The sequence below is a fragment of the Trachurus japonicus genome, chromosome 20 (assembly GCF_045865225.1).
Source record: "Trachurus japonicus isolate A0001 chromosome 20, Traja_1.0".
Taxonomy (NCBI): domain Eukaryota; kingdom Metazoa; phylum Chordata; class Actinopteri; order Carangiformes; family Carangidae; genus Trachurus; species Trachurus japonicus.
The window spans coordinates 23,895,716-23,912,692 of NC_140926.1; the positions used below are offsets into that span (position 1 = coordinate 23,895,716).

Genomic DNA, 16,977 nt, shown 5'->3' on the forward strand with positions numbered 1-16,977 from the left:
AAAAGAATTATTTTATCTTTCTTAAGGGGCCTTATTTTGAAGATTTTCTGCCGTCTTTGTTTTTTTTTCTGTCTGCACATTTTTGTCTCTTCATCGTCTCCAGATGACTTTGTGTTTTCCAGCAGTCAGAGCGGAGACATACAGGTTGGTTTATGTTTGTCATGATGCTGCTGTCCTCTCAGACTCTGAACCACTGTGGATCGTCCAACAGGAAACATTATTTATCTGATTGTATCTTCACTCTGGACCGTCCTCATACTAATTGCAAAAATGTTGTCTCTTTGTTTTCACCCTGTGGGGCGCAGACCAGTGCTGTTTCTGTGCTTTTATGTTGATATTTAACACTGCAGAACACCTAATGCTGACATTTAAATACCACTTCTTTTTGAAATGGCCAGAAACCATTTGTGGCCAAATGTTTTTTGTTTTTTTTCTTCATTTTATTAACAATTAAATTAAAAAAATGTACATCAGGATCTGATAAACTGAATTCAGACATATAGATGTTTCCCATAGTGGATGCGTTGGAAGTCGTTTCTCAAGCACTCATAAGTTATATAACTTGAAGTCATAGGGGTGTGAGCCATATAGTGAGAAACAGTATGTGGATGCTGTTGGTGGTATTTAAATGTCAGTAAGTAGTGTTTTGCCTCTGTGTTTAGGATCCACCATAAAACTACACATCTGGATTCTTTTTCTGTACTTTTTGATGGAACAGTTAAAGGTTGATGCTCACTGTGCATCAAAACAGTCTTTGCAAATTAAAAATGCAGTGAGACGTTTGCTAGCCAGCACTGAAACTGTAACACCAGGGCTGCGGTTAAAGTCCATTTTCTTTGGAAAGCTTTCAGAACTACGGCAGAAATGAACTGGACGTATCTGAGTGGCAGCTACAATAAGAACCCAGTTAACATTAGCATTAGCCTAGGAAACATTAAAGAATAGACAAGACATTGTTGCAGCAACATTTACTGAGCCATGTCAGTAACATATAATAATATAACCCAGTGTGAATGGGCTGTGAAAGTGTAGATTCTCACATCTTGACTTAAGGATCAGTGAAAAATTGTTTGTAAAGGAGTTTTTGACCGCAGCCCTGGTTTCGTTTCAAACTAATATTTCCCATGACGCACTGCTGCTCATGGTTAGCCAGATTTTCTTTTTATATCGTTTGTCACCACTATGTAATAACGCCTTAATACTCTAGGGGCCGCTCTGTATCGGGACTACAGGATCATCAGGGACCACTAAGCCCTCTGGGGTATTTCTCCTGCAGTAGACTTGTGTCTGTGTTTGTGTTATTTTCTCTTTTGCTGCCTCTCACAGGGTCAAAAATAACTACATGTAACTCAGATTAACTTTATTTTAATTTTTTTGTATTTGTTATGATGAGACGCACCTGAAAACCAAAATGCTGTTTTTTCTACTGCTTGAAAATAATAAGGTACAAGCTGACATGTACAGGTTGTTGTTATAATTATTTTATTGCTTAATTTTCAGCTAACGCCATTCCGGAAATGGATTCCAATGTTTTTTTTGTGTTTGGACAAACTGATAATAATTTAAATGACTGTTTGTTTTTGTGTTTTTTGGTTTAGTTTCTTCTTTTTTATATAATTTGTAACAATGGTACGAAGTGTCCGTGTTGGTTGTTTTATTGTGGTAGAAGGAATAGATGAATAAGCTGGGCTGAGCTTCCCTGGGGCATCGCAGCACGGAGCCATATCTGTCATCTGCTGGATGACAAACACAAACATTTGTGGAGCCGTGGTCTCGGTCTTGTGATGCTTGTGGGAACCCGGTCTGATTTTACTGTAGTTGTTGCATACTGCATGAAACAGTGAAGTTGTTGTTTAGACTGTGCTGTAGATGAATTAGAATTAAATTATGATGTTCAAACCCACTGTGTCATTTTAATTTGTCCACATACTGACAGAAGGTTTGATGAGAAGTTTTTTTTAATTTATGGAGTTTTAAAGGTACAACGATGAGTTTTGGAAAAGCGAAGTGTTTTCACACTACATTTATGAGCTTCCGCGCGCACTATGAAAGTCTTTGACCGGTGCAAGACAGACTCATGTTTTAAGTAGAAAGTAAAGAAATGCTGGTCGGCTCACCCAGCATCTCCGCCACCACTAATAATAACAAAATAATGATAGAGACAAAGCGATATATTTATCGAAAATGGGCCCATTAACAAGTGTGGGTAACGTAGATGCATCCACATTAACGTGAGACTTTTTTATAACCAAATAGAAACTCCTCGTTGTCCCTTTAAAAGGACTGGTTCAGGTCTCAAAAGGCATTGAATTTCCATCAAAAGTATTTACTTAAATAATGTATTGGAGAAGTTAGAATGTGAAAAAAAAATCCAACATCATGCACATCCCAAAAAAACAGTAATTGCTGGGTGCTGGACAGAGAAGTAAGTACAAAAATCCAACATCCAACAGAGTCTGCACAAATACATTTAAAGGCAGCACATGGCCTTCAGGACAGCAGAACATTACATGAGGTGATTTACCATTAAATATATGTTGAGGGGCAGTTTCTGGTGTGCAGACTCTGTTTGATTTTTGTACTTCTTCTCTGTCCAGCACCCAGCAGTTACTGTTTTTTTGGGATGTGCGTGATGTTTTTACATTCGTAGAAGTTCAAATGTGACCTGGAGATGGCGCCAGAGGAAAGGTCTGTGGTTTGCCACTTATTACAGTTCATGTTGAGTGTCTGAATGACTGAATAAAAAGGCAGGTTAATATTTCAGTCTGGACCAAAGTCACATCCATAGAGGAACAGTACAGTACATGGAGCTGATGCTTGGTTTGAAAAACTGCAGGGAAGAACAGACTGATGAACCACATAGCCTTTAGCATTCAACTAACTACTGTAATTTTAATGCAGCCTTGGATTTGCTTATTATTGATGACTTAACAGATCAGTAAAGCTGAAAATTAAAGGACAATTCCGGGCAAATTCAACTCAGGGATGTATTTTCCTAACATTTTAGGTCTAAAAGAAGGAATCTGAAGATTTTCAGTTGAATTGCTCCTGTTTTGCGGTAGTTGTGTCTGCCCCCGCATCGCCACGGCAGCAATGAATGAGAGCGGATGGAAGTTCCGCTACTTAGTCTCCCGGAATCTCGCACGAGACCCAAGTTGCCGTGCTCGGTGTGTTCACGTGCAGTGGGAAAGCTACCGTTTGTGTCATAAACACAGGAATATCAACTCTTGGCACGAGACTTTGAATTAGATCTAGTTTTACAAACATGTCGGCTTGCTTGAAGTAAATAAACTTCTCGGTGCATGTTTGAGTCGCCATCTGACGCTGTCTGTGGAAGAAAATTGCGGCTTTGAGGGATGTAAACAGCCGAAGTATACAGCGGAACTTGCATCCGCTCCCATTCATTGCTGCCGTGGCGATGCGGGGACAGACACAACTACTGCAAAACAGGAGCAATCAAACTGAAAATCTTCAGATTCCTTCTTTTAGACCTAAAATGTTAGAAAAATACACCCCCGAGTTGAATTTGCCCAGAATTGTCCTTTAAAACACCAAAACTGTCCTCACCTTGGTGCCAAAGAACTGCACACATCACACTCAGAGGTAATGCAGGTATAGTCCACCTGGTGGCAGGCCTACTTCTGGGGTGTGGGAGGAGGCAGTTCCTCCAATGTCCACCAGATGCTGCTGGATGGAAACTGAAATACAAGACAGAGAGTCATGTCAGTTCAGTGAACTGGGGACGAATTAGCTAAACTCAAAACTCCACCCACCTTCGATGAAGGAAGGCTGACAGCCAAGCACTCCTTGTCGCTGCTGAGGCATTCATGTCTTCTCCTGGGAGGCGGAGTTAAATATAGCAGTGATGGCAGGATAAATATAGGCAGCAGCTGGTGGAGGGCTTTTAGATGGCGGGGAGTCCCCTTCTCTCTTCGTCAAATTCTATCCCTCCTTTCTCACCTCACCTCATTCTCTTCACATCCTAACACACTCCTCCTTCCACATCCTCCTTCTTCTCTGTTTGATCACCAGTCGGCTGTTGGCTGAACATTGAAGGGAATTTTGGCTTTGACTCAGACTGAATTCTGACAGGATGCTGCTTGTGTGTGCGAAAGCTGAGGAACCTAAGTGTCAGCTAATGGTCATCAAGAATATTTGGTCTGAAAAAACAAATGACGAACAATGAGCAAACACACAGGTAAAGCCACCAAAAACCTTTGGGTTTCCCAAAGATCAGTTGGTTACTTGTACGCTGTAAACTATACAACGCAGGTAAAATAACTTTGCATGCATTTAGAGGGTGGATACCCAACCTGAGTCCAGTGGGACCAGACGGATCAGGCTGGCTTTGGACAAAAATGTACAAATGATGTCTTGGTTCCGTCTTGTTGGTCTTTGGTACCCAAGTTCTAACCATCAGACCAACAGCATCATAAAAAACAAACTGAGCTTACACTAACTGGATCAGGCTGAGGTTTGGACATAAGAAGGCAGTGTGTCTGCAGGGTCAAGCTTAGTTAGCACTTGCATGGACAGAAACATGCAACAACCTGAGTCACACACCAAGTCTCAAATTAGGGCTGATTTTAAAGCTTTTAAGGGGAACATCATCAATTTCAACCACAAACTGACTTAATGTAAGAGAAATGAATTCTATATGAATATCTTTGAGTGTTAAGTTAAGTTCTGGGTTAAACAAAATATTTTCAGGTTTCCAATTACAAAGTTAGGTCTATTTGTATTTGTTTTCCATTGACTTTGAAGGTAGCTGTACTTCCACTAACGCTTTGACTGAAACTTCTGTCTCAGTTGTGCTGTTTACTCTTTCATCATCCCAACTTCAGGCCTTTGAAAGCTCCTGCCCTTCTGGCCAAACTGGGACTACCGGGTTCCATTTAACGGGGGTCATTCCTATGTTCCCACAGCCTTATGTTCCCACATTTCTAACTTTTGTTGTCACTGAAAATTAGGCCCTATGTTCCCACAGCCCTTTGGTCCCACCATTGGTTGGGTTTAGGCAATGAAGAAAAGAGTTGGTTAAGTTTAGTAAAAAGACCCAGTAGAGGCTAGACAGGCCAGATAGATAGAGTCCAGATAGGTAGAGAGAGTCCAGTGGGAACATAGGGCCTAATTTTGAGAAAAATCTTAGAACTGTGGGAACATAAGGCTGTGGGAACATAGGGCTGTAGGAACATAAGGCTGTGGGAACATAGGCATGGACCCCCATAACGCACTAAGATAGCAGTGATGGCAAGCGTTAGCATGAGGAATGCTTAGCTGTTCACTTGTAGGCCTGGGGATGCTAAAAAGGACCGAACCTGGAGGGATGGATTAAGACAGAACAAGTGAAAAGGTGACGGTTGATGGATGGGTGATGGAGGAATAGATGGGAGGGGGGGCGTCCATTCCTTTTAATACACTCATCTCCCAAAGAGGCACAGGGAGTCACTTTACCCTCACTGTATTTTTAGCAGCAGAGAACACAGGGTGAGGCTGGGATCTATGTCACTCTTTATCTATCTCACTCATTAACACATACATTCCGGCAATATCCAATTCCAATTTTAAATTCTCTGATTGGTGGGAGGTTTGCGAGTAGACCCGGCCTCCTGGAGCCGAACGTGACGTCTTGAAGTTGGAAGAAGATGAACTTAGAAAGAGATCTCTACTGGACGATATTCATTGTTACAGGTTCGGCACGTGCGTGAAAATCCACAACTCCACATGTTGATTAAACATTGTTAAAACCCTGATGATTCTCCATCTAAATTCCCCATGTGCATTTGACTTCCTTTCTCTTTTTAGACTTACCGTTCCCCTTTCATCCCTCCCTCCACTTAACTCCTGTCATCCCTCCCTCTCTCTCCCTGCAGGGTGGAGTCTGTCAGTTGATGTGACCAGTTTCAGGATCAACCTCCAGTTGTAGAGGGTGATCTGGTCCTCTGGTCCTCCTTCTTTCTGTCCTCCTCCTTTCGGGGGTTCCAATACCTCCTCCCTCGTCGTCCCACTTGTTCTTTGGATCCTCTGATGCCTCAACCTTTGGTCGTCGCATTTCTGTGTCTCTGATCGTCGCCGTTTCTGAATTTTTCAAGACTTTGCTGTCAGTCGCAACAGATATCCTCATCCCTTCTTCCGTTCTACATTTGGAACATTGGGTTCTAACGGTCTGTCAAGCAAGCAACCAGACTAGCTAACAGACAACCCAACAAGCAAGTATGACAGACAAATCAGGTATGCCGACGGGTGGCGGAGATGACGCAGGAAGCATCATGGCGTTGCTGGAGCGCGTGGCGGGCCTAATGGACAGCGTCCAGACCACACAGCAGCGCATGGAGGAGCGTCAGCTGGAGCTGGAGAGCACAGTGAAGACCATCCAGGCTGACGTCGTCAAGCTGACCAGCGACCACGCCAACACCAGCAGCACTGTCGACCGGCTTCTGGAGAAGACGCGCAAGGTCAGCCGCCACATCAAGGATGTCAGGGTGCGTGTGGAGAATCAGAACGTCAGAGTGAAGAAGGTGGAAGCCACCCAGGGGGATCTCCTTGCCAAGAACAAGTTCAGGGTTGTCATTTATCAGGTAAGATCCGTAGATTTACAAACGTCATAGTTTGGTCCTTTGGTTGTAAACTTGTTCCAGTGTCGAGTTCTTTGCTGTCCCTTTTGATGTCTCAAAGTTCTTCACCACTTGTGGAATTAGACCTTCAAGGTTCTGACCACTTGCCTCTGGGTAATGCTTGCTAATTCAGGTCTTCTTCTGAGTAATGGGGTTGATTCTCTGATTGTGGAGGCCAGCAGCTTAAAGCAGCATGACTAAATGCACCGTAAAATACATTTTGTGTTCTGGTGAGGATTCAAAGAAAGGTAAGCCGACAATGGCTCCTCAAAATATGGTTGTATTTTGGGCTCAGGCTTCTGCATCTGGATTATTGTACAATTCCAATAACATCAACTCCATAACTAACGGTAATAATGTAATACCTGGCGGCCATTTTCAACAGAAGACTAATTAAACAATTGGATTAAAAAGTTACACATGACCAGCATAAAAATTGATGTGGTTGGTTCATAGAGTTGGAGATGTTCAGTTTATTCTCTGAAGGATTGAATGGGATTTTAATGCATGATGCTTCATTTCCACACACTTGAGATCTTGTCCACAAGAGCCACATTGGAGTCACAATCAAGTAAAGATCATAGTCATGGCTGTCATTGCTCTTTCAACATTAATAAATTGTATGACTCAATGATTGTCTAGGTCTTGTAGATCTAGGGGTTGAAATAGCAACAAGCACACACACACCCGGCTTCATTTTACTTCTTTGGCCTTCACAGTTAACAGCTACCAGCTGCTGCCAGCACGATGGTGACCTGGTTATTTTAGCCCTGGATAAACGTCAGCATGCTGCAGTTACACCACAGATCTGGAGCTCATGGAGGAAAGGGCTTTGACTCAGAAATAACAATGTGTGAAGGACTATTTGTGTGGAAACAAAATGCTTTATTACTGACTTGATGATTTAGACTAAAAGTTGCATCAGTGTGGAAAACTTTCTTGCCTTCTATTTTTCTTGGACTTCTCGTAGTTGGTTTCTCTTCAGCCAAGCAATCTGATCTGGTCAAAAACACCACTGAATGAACTTTGTGACATTTGTAAAAAATGATGAGACATCAGTACTTTGTGCTTCTTCACCAAAGGACAAATTTGAAATGTCATTTTGGCTGCATGACCCTACGATGATAACATTAGAATACTGACAAAATACTTACTTGAATATTTATTATGAGTTAAGATGAATGCAACAAATGCCTGTACTGTACATTCTCTGGCTGCAATACTGTAAGTGAGGTCACATGTTGATTAATCGCTTGGAAGCCTGTGATTGGCTGGCTGCACCTGCTGGATGTCAGGCTACATTGTGCACACTGGTGTCATGTGCATGTTTATGTCTATTAAAAAAATCATCAGACGGTTGTATCATGCAAAGCCGAAGTTTTTGAAATTTCTCTTCACTTTGATGAACAAAATGTTCACTCAAAAGACAAAAAGTAGAATTGAAAAGAGTAAAAAGGAGCCTACTTCACTGCCTGTGCACATCTACACAATGCAACTGTAGATATTCTCTACATACTTTAAGGGACACATTGATTCCTGCACAGGGGGTTGGCACTGAATACAAACCATGACCTGCAGAACGACCTGATGTGGATGTTCACAGGTTGCTCTGGACAGCGTGGGTAAAACGAAGATTTGTTGAAATAAGTTGTGTTTGCTGAGTATTGAGTTAGCAGAGCTGCTGTGTAGGTTGTGTACTGTAAGTGACCGTGCCAGCTGAGCACTGACAGACCAGGTTATTCTGAGTCTCAACCTCCACCATCTCCTAATATAGTTGTCTGCTCTCTCTCTCTGGATGAGCTAGCAGCGATCTGCAGGGTGAGGGTTATTAATCATGTCGTTAGGGTTCGCTGTTTGATTTGCTCTGACACGGATGGAGGAAATCCTCCTGGTCAGCTGTGGGGGGGCTCAACGCATAACTGTGTTGTCACACGGGTCAAATGGGTTCATGACCCCTGATCCTTCCTCTCTGACTCATCCCCTCTGCCTATGGTTTCATAGCAGTGAGGCCTTAGCCTGAGTCTTGTACTCTGGCGGAGCGTATCTATGTTCCCCTCTTACCCCTGCAAAAAAGGTTCTATGTTCCACAGTTACCCCCAAAAAAGTTCTAAGTTCCCCATGTTCTATGTTCCCCGCTCACACACAAAAAAAGATTCAATGTTCCCCGCTTATCCAAAAAAGGCAAGAAACATAGCAGTAGCATTAATATTTTGTTTTAACATCTCTAATCGCACACAACGGAACATACACCCTAACCCAGTGTTTTTCAACCCCACGTGGGGTCGTCTGGAATTCAAATGGGATCGCTTGAATGTCTAGTAATTGATTTAAAAGAAATCACTTATGAATATATTTTTAAACTAATTATTATTCTTTTTAAAATTATGATTTAAAAAACACACACAATCTTAAACAAGTGTATTCTATACTTTTACTTTCTCAAATGTAAATCAAGTTCAAATTAATAAAAATATCTGAGACGACGCATCTTGATTGACGGCCGCGATCACGTGACTGCACATCGCGGGGTCGCCAGAAATTTTTGATGTCAAAATGGAGTCAAAAGTCAGAAAAGGGTGGGAACCACTGCCCTTACCCCTAACTGTGCATTCACACCAAAAGCTTCCAAAGCATCAAAATGCTGGAAGTCAATTCATTTTCAATGAGAACCAGGCGACACTGAGCGTCCAAAGTGTCAACTGGCGTCACTGAACTTCCAAAGCGTCCAAAGCGTCACCAGACGAGAAGTTGAGCCCTGGTTAACTTTAGGGTAATTAGCTATGACGCAGTTCGGCGGCAACCGGCGGCAGCCTGTCAGAATAGAGAGGTCCTATAGCTACCTTCTTTTCTTTTTTTGTCCTTCGGCTCCCCAATGACCAGCGCGATCGAACTTTGGCGTCAGTCACGTGACGAGCGGCCAAAGCGGCCAAAGCGGCTGAAAATATTTGCCGTTTTGGAAGTTGTCTTGTCTGAAGCGCACCCTTGATCGTTTTTGACGCTTTGGAAGCTTTTGGTGTGAACGCACAGTAACCCTAATGCTACTGCTATGTTTCCTGCCTTTTTTGGATAAGCGTGGAACATAGAACCCAGGGAACATAGGGATGATGCCCTGACGGTCTTTGAGCTGCTGTTCAGTTTTCTTGCTCTGTGTAGCAAATGGAATTGTTCGAATTAAGCTGAACAAGGTTTTTCTATGTCACAGAGAAAGACTGCAACTCAGCTCCAGCAGTGGTTCACTCTGCTACTTCATGACTTGACTGCGTGGTGAGGTGAAAAGGTGGTGGAGGTTAGCTTAGCTTAGCATTGAGACTGAGAGCAGGGGAAAGCACCTAACCTTGAAATTCAAATAAAAAAACCCAAATCAATCGATTCATCTAACAACATACGAGTCGATAGAAGACACACCTGACACTTGCTGCTGTTTGGAACTGTTACACAACATGGCCACAAGTTCATAGATTATAAGGTAATATTGTCTACAGCCACACTCCAAACTGTAATTCCATTGCACTTCAGATGATGCCTTTGCCACCAATGTGAGTGGAGTGATCACATCTGTCCATCAGCTAAGACATTAGGTGACGGAAATACTTGTAGTTGAAGTCGATGGGGTTTTGAGCACAGTTTCAATTTGTGCAAAAAATAAAAGAAAAAAGAGAAAAAGAACTGAGTGTAAATTCACGATCTTTGTCATGTGGAGAACATCTACATCTACGACTGTAGAATCAGCTCCAGCAGCTGTTTTATCTCCACCAACCAGCTCCTACTGTAATATTTAGAGAATAGATGTGAATGGAAACCTGCACTCAAATTTTCAACAGTTCAAATTTGCATCATGTTTTGATGGAAAACTGTGTACAGACCCTGTCCGATATGCTCAGTGGGCACGGCTAGCACACGGCAACACATCCTGCAAATTCACTGTCACAAGACCTGAGGAGGCTGCACATAGTCACTGAGGTGCAACAACAACAACTCCAGCATAAAAGACAAACAGTTAATGAACGTCTGTGATTTTGCACAGATTAAACAAAGCTATATGTTAGAACTTTAAGTGCAGTTTTGAACTTGGCTGACTTCTAGCTTGTTAGCACACTCTGCTTCATGCTCCCGCTGTGTAGCTCAGTTATGACTGTTATGCGTTCTGTCAAAGCTTTGGAAATGTCAGCACCTCTATCAAGTGTCATATAGTGCCTAAGATGCATGAAATCAAAGATCCTGATGCTCCCATTAGTGTGCTACAGACTGGCTAGAGGACTAGCATAAAGCTTTTTCTGATTCTATAGATCCCATCACCCAGTGCTTGTCAAAAACAGACAAAAACATTTCCCCAGATTCCTGATAGGGAAACCAATAGTAGTGAGTTTTCTTACGTTTTCAAACTTCATGCCTGGATTTCCAGGTCAGGTGTTTGGGGCCTTCAGGGGTTCTCAAGGAGGTTCAAGGAGGTCCTCAGTAGATTTATGGCCTTTCAAAGCCAGTTTAGTGTGTCTGTCCAGCTAACATTTCACCACAGATCACAATGTAGACAAGTTTTCTGCAAACTCCTGACAGAATGTGCAACAATTTTAGAAACTCATGGGACAGGTTGTAATGTTGTATACGTTTTCTAGATTTTTGGGGCCTCTGCTAGTTTTTTTTTTGGTAAATGTGTGTCTACTTGTAACAAGTGTGTGTTGTGTGCTGCAGCCGCACTGGTTAGCTGAATGACTGGGACTGAATCAGGGTGAACTCTATGTGAAAGTGGTCTGGAGGGATCTGGGTCATTATGCAGCTTCAGCCTCAACATTTTGTTCCACTTCATGTTCGGTGTAACCTGACCTGCCAGTTACAGAGCGATGCATGCCGTGACGCAGCCTGAAGCTGTAAGTGATCCAACTTTTCTCTCCGTGCTGAAGCCGGCCGATATGTTTAGCTTTCCCGCTGCAGAGCACTGAGCTGCAGAAACAGGTGCTGCGGTTTATTTATGGAGGGCAGGATCAAGGCCTTAAGTCTGCATGACACACTTCACTTTAACTACAGACAGATTTAAACCTGACATCAACAACTGGACTTTGTCCATTTGTATCAGCAGAGAAACAATTCTTTTCGTATTTAATGCACTTCCCACGGAACAAAGTCTGGTTATTCTGTCGTTTCCTCGTGTTGTTCTCCCAAGTTCAGACTGTTGTGTTCTCCTCCCTCAGGGTGACCAGGAGGTCAAGGCTGTTACACCGGGCAATGAGCCAGCAGAACCCAGCGGCAGCGGCGCCGCCAGAGCCGAGGTGGAACCGGACAAGTTCGAGCTCCCTCCAGAGTCCGACGAGGAGTACATGGTGGTGGAGGAGGCGGACTCCTCGGCGGCCGGCCGCGTCAAGAAGTCGGGCCTGACGCGCATCGAGAGCTTCAAAGCCACCTTCTCCAAGCAGAACATGAGCAAGACCCGCGAGAACCTGGGCACCAAGGTCAACAAGCTGGGCGAGCGCATCGTGACGGCCGAGAGGCGCGAGAAGATCCGCCAGTCCGGAGAGAGGCTGAAGCAGTCCGGGGAGAGGCTGAAGGAGACCATCACCAAGAACGTCCCGGCCAAGCTCAAGAAGGAGAGGACTGTGGCGGAGGGCCAGGAAGGAGCCGAGGGCGCTTCGGAGGGAGCCGTGCCCGTCCCTCCTCCCAAGGGCCGCAAAGGCAGCCCGGGAGCCGCCATGGCAGCAGACGACGGCAAGGCGGAGGAGTCCGAGGTCCCCATGTATGACATGAAGCAGCTATCGTAAACGAGTAAACGCAAGATGGCGGATGGATCTGGGGCGTTTTCTTTGGACTACTGAGACCACGCAGAGGGAGACGAAGAAGTTTTTAGGGCTGCTGCTTACCAAGCAGATGTGTAAGAGCGATGATGATGATGATAACGATGATGATGATGATGAAGTTTACCATTTCTTTGAAAGTTGTCGAGGGAAGCGAGCGAGGAGCGAGCCGGTCACAGATCCAATTTAACTGAACGTCAAGACAACAACCAAACAAACTCCTCACTGAGGTCATTTCATGTGCAGTTATGTGTGTTCTGGACATTTATCAACTCAGAATATATATATAGTCTATTTTTTTTGTTTTGTGCTCAATAAACACTGACTTTGGAAAATAAAAGAAAAAGTGTTCAGAATTCCTCCACAGAACTTTCCCATCATCACACCGCTGCTGCTCACTGGTTTGTGCATGTTGATGTTATTGAGGACAAAGTTCCAACAGGGTCGTGGGACATTTGGTGGTAGAAAGTTCTGCGCTCAGGTGAATTAAAGTGATTAAAGTTTAAAGGTTCAAACTGAGGATCTACGTCGGTCATCTGGACACGTGTGTGTGTGTGTGTGTCGATGCAGTATCATGATGGGAGTCTGTTCATGTTGAGGTTTTAGACATCATGAGCTGAAGTGGTGCTAAATCAAACCAAATATTATTATATATTAGGGCAAATACTGAATCATATTAAATATTATATTTCACTACAAACCTTCTATCATAGCCTATAAGTGGAGGTTAAAACCCTTTGATAATCAATGGATTTAAATATTTCATTTTCAAATTGTGTATTGTACAGTATAAAGTCTTAGTGAGTTACTGTTGAATTAGGGGAGTGAGTGAATATTTCATACAGTCTTGTAGCTTTAGCATTAATTAGCATTTAACCTGTCAATATTAAGTAAAGCTTACATTTTACTTCAAGAAATTCTTGAATCTTATTTAAGGTAATAAACTTAATGAGTCTACATTCTGGAAAGCAAATACATTGTGTTTTATGCAGAATTGATCATATTACATATTAGACAATGCACATATGAAGCTTCAATGAAATTTAGGAGTTTAGGAGTCTAAAATATAGGATTCAATAGCAATATCACTGAAATCTGTCCTGGGTAAAATTTTGCGGTAAATTATGTTTTTTCAAATGAGTGGTTCTAAAGGATAACAATGCCAATTTTCTTTCCACATTTGAAATATTTTATACATTTACATATTTTATTTAACTATTCATCAACTTTTAACTATTATGATTTTACAGTTGGAGCCTTAGTGCTGGTTTGGTAGCTCTGAGCAGCAGCTGCTGCCTCAGCGTGGCCCTCTGACAGCCCAGCTCTGCTGCTGGCGCTCATTCTGTGAGAAAACCTTGTAACTACGATGCTCTGACGAACAACATTTTTACAGTGTTTTGGTGTTTGTAGCTTTTGTTAGTGCATGGCTGTAGTGTGTAAGTGATATTGTATCAAAGCTGTTTGTCATGTCGAGAAAATAAAAGTTCACTTGAATCATTTCTGTAACCAGAGTCAAGTCTGCTCTTCATTACTCACAGAGTTTTTATTCATTTCAGTGTCTTCACAGGTACTGGACACTATGAGTTCACACTCAGAGAAGATATACAGGTCCCACACAGCATACATGTCATTATTTAAGCAGGTCTATTTTCTATATCAATTCTATCAAAGTTCCCATTTACCACAACCGTTACCTGTGCAGTGGAACAATAAACTTGTGTATCGTCACTCACAGTCAGCAGCTCACTTGCAGTCACAGAGCAGTGCAGCGCCGCGGAGAGTCCAGTGCTCCACCGGCTGCACGCTCCTGAGCTGCAGAGAGAAGATGAAGTTGAGGTCGGTGCGCCGCGGCTTCTTATAGACGGGACACGAGTACAGGCTGACCGCCCCAGACTGACGCTTACTGTCGGCCATGTTGGCCGCACTGATGGCGTAGACGTGGACGACAGGGAGGGGAGTGAAGAGGACCTGAGTGGAGACAGCAGGAAGAAACGTCTTATGTTATGTACATCTGTATGTGTTTTTTGTCATTGAATTTATTCAAATTAGTTCACATTATTTCTTTAGATCCTTAAGATTTATTATGTAATTTATTACAGATTTATATTCATATTATTTATATATTTTTATATATTATGTTTATTTTTTTTATTTTAAAGTCCCAGTATGTAACTTATTTGGCTTTTTATTAGCAAAAATCAAATATTGCTTTCATAAATACATATTTCACTGAAGTTGAATCACACCCACATACAAAGTAAAGCTTTCTGGTACCTTAGAATGAGTTGTTACAAGTCGTTACAAATACATAAGTGGGCGATGCACCGAACCGAGGCGGCCATGTTGCATCGCCATATTTTACGTTGAGTGGCAGCGTGACCGTAGGTAACCATAGAAACTCAGCGGAGCTGTGGGCTCGGCCTGTTAACACTGTCACCACTGTGTAGTGTGAGGAAGGACGGAGGCACTGGTGTTGCATTCAGGTGCAGTCAGGCAGACGGCCGTCGGCAAACCAACCGGATGTCATTTTACTCCACCAGAGAAAGACGGTAAAACGTGGGTCAGGTAAACAATACGACATCACCATGACAACATATTGTCACGCCTGTATTGTTTTGCCTCGTGCTGGCGGACCACTTGTTTATAGACGCTTGTTTATCCTGTTACATGCAGCGTCTGTTGTCTGTCTGACGTCTGCCCAATTTCACGTGAATGCAACATCAAGAATACGTTCTGATATGCAACCACACCGCTAGATGGGGGGGATTCCTACACATTATCCCTTTATGATTTTGCTGATTATTTTATTTAGCCTTTCTTTTTATTTTTTTGACTCCTTACACAATTATCAATTATTATTTAATATCTAAAAATAAAACACAGACTGACCTTGGGTGGGGCTTCAGAGAGTTTGGTCCCTCTCCGGTCCCATCCAGCCCCGTCCAGAAAGAGACCGTAGATGTAGACCCCGCCCACATCCTCCGGGGGCGGGGCCGACACATCCTCCTTCATCATCTTGGTGACATCATTGCTGAGAGTGACTGTGTCTAAGGCCCAACCCCTGGACAGGTTGGACCGCGTTGTCTCCTGACGCATGGCGGTCAGAAAACCCTTAGACACACACACACACAGAAATAAACACTCAGCTGGATGAAACTGAGACCACATGTTCTTTTTCTTTTTTTTAATATATATTAGGTGCTATGGTTACAGGACAGGTGGGGAAAAACACAAACATAGACATAGAAAACAACTTATTACAAGAACTGACAAGACAACTTAGACAAAATAACAAAGACAAGGGCTGTGATGTTAGCGGTGCTGTACATATATTGTGGTGGAAGGTGCATGTGATTATGTGTGTGTGTTGTTCTGTGTGTGCCTGAGGTTAAAGCTCCAGTTGGTAAGTTGACGAAAGTGAAAGTAAACTAAACTCTGCGATTTGGTTGACAATACACCGTCAGGTCCCTTTGTGAACACAAAGTAGCCATAAACGCACCCACAGAAGACGTACCGTATCCACAGCAACCAGACTCCACAACGATCTCACCTCTCTCTCACCATGAAACACTGTGTGTGTCTGCGTGTGTGGAGGGAGGGAGGGGGGTTGACAGAGGTGAGAAGAGGGAGTTGACGGTGTATCGTCTTGTCGTGAACTCTACTTTCACTTTCGTCAGCTTCCTACGACGTGTACGAGCTGTGATTGGCTGCTCCTCCTGCTCCCTCTACCTGACTGGAGGAGAATCTTCGGTCGCGTGGATTTTGGCAAATACGATTCCAGGCTGTAGGTGGAGCCAGAGGAGCTGGATTTTGTCCTAAATTACCCTTTTAATGTCTGACCATCAGAATATAGTGACAGTTCCAGCAAATATGACTGAATAACTGTTACCAACTGAAGCTTTAAACTGGACTGATTGAATAAAGCTAGAAAAGAAAGAAAGAAGGGTGAAAGCAAAAATAAACAACGGGGGAGAGAGAGGAATTTTTTTTTTAAAAGGCAGTGTGAACAGACCTGCGGGTTGAAGAACCCGGTGAGCCAGAACTGGTTTGGTCGGCCCGTGCTGGTCCAGCTGCTGAGCTGCTGGTTCCTCTCCAGCAGCTCACTGAACCAGAAGCCCAGTGTGGCCGACGGCCAGCTGAGCCGCAGCCACAGGCGAGGGATCCGGGCGTCAAACATGCAGTCCAGAGCATCACGCAGGTCCTCCGACATGATGATGGTCCCTGGAGAGCAGACCTGATGTCAGTATGCTGTCCTGGTCTGTGTGTGTATGTGTGTGTATGTGTGTGTGAGTGTGGTGACTGACCGTCAATGGCCAGTCTGAGGTCGGTCAGCGTGCTCCGGACGCTGCTGATGACTCGCTGCATGCGGTCCACTTCCTGTCGGAGGAAGATGTTCATTGGCTGAAGGGGCCCCATCCTCTGCAGCTGACCTTTGACCTTTCAAACACACTCAGAGTTACTCAACATTTCTGCAGAGAGGTGATAAAGTGTTTCTGTCTCATTTGATGTGTGACACTGTAAAGGACAGTCTTCAGCTGATACATCTGATCCCTTCATATTAAGTCATTTACTCTCATGCA

At 43.4% G+C, this 16,977-nt stretch overlaps 2 protein-coding genes across 2 annotated transcripts in view; one reads left to right on the forward strand and one right to left on the reverse strand.

The window, feature by feature from the left end:
- Positions 1–5,918: 5,918 nt before the first annotated feature.
- Positions 5,919–13,903, forward strand: LOC146966960 (caveolae-associated protein 4a-like). The gene is made up of 2 exons (XM_085763571.1): positions 5,919–6,578; positions 11,801–13,903. Exons 1-2 carry the CDS (start codon positions 6,216–6,218, stop codon positions 12,362–12,364), a joined length of 927 nt encoding a protein of 308 aa, XP_085619697.1. The 5' UTR covers positions 5,919–6,215; the 3' UTR covers positions 12,365–13,903.
- A 29-nt stretch (positions 13,904–13,932) lies between these two features.
- dnah5l (dynein, axonemal, heavy chain 5 like) overlaps positions 13,933–16,977 on the reverse strand; it is an 84,955-nt gene continuing 81,910 nt past the window's right edge. The window contains exons 94-97 of the mRNA XM_085764017.1: positions 16,702–16,834; positions 16,410–16,618; positions 15,287–15,508; positions 13,933–14,365 (exon numbers count right to left, since the gene is read on the reverse strand). Of these exons, the coding sequence (XP_085620143.1) occupies positions 14,141–14,365; positions 15,287–15,508; positions 16,410–16,618; positions 16,702–16,834 (789 nt within the window). The 3' untranslated portion in view covers positions 13,933–14,140. The remainder of the gene's footprint in view (positions 14,366–15,286; positions 15,509–16,409; positions 16,619–16,701; positions 16,835–16,977) is intronic.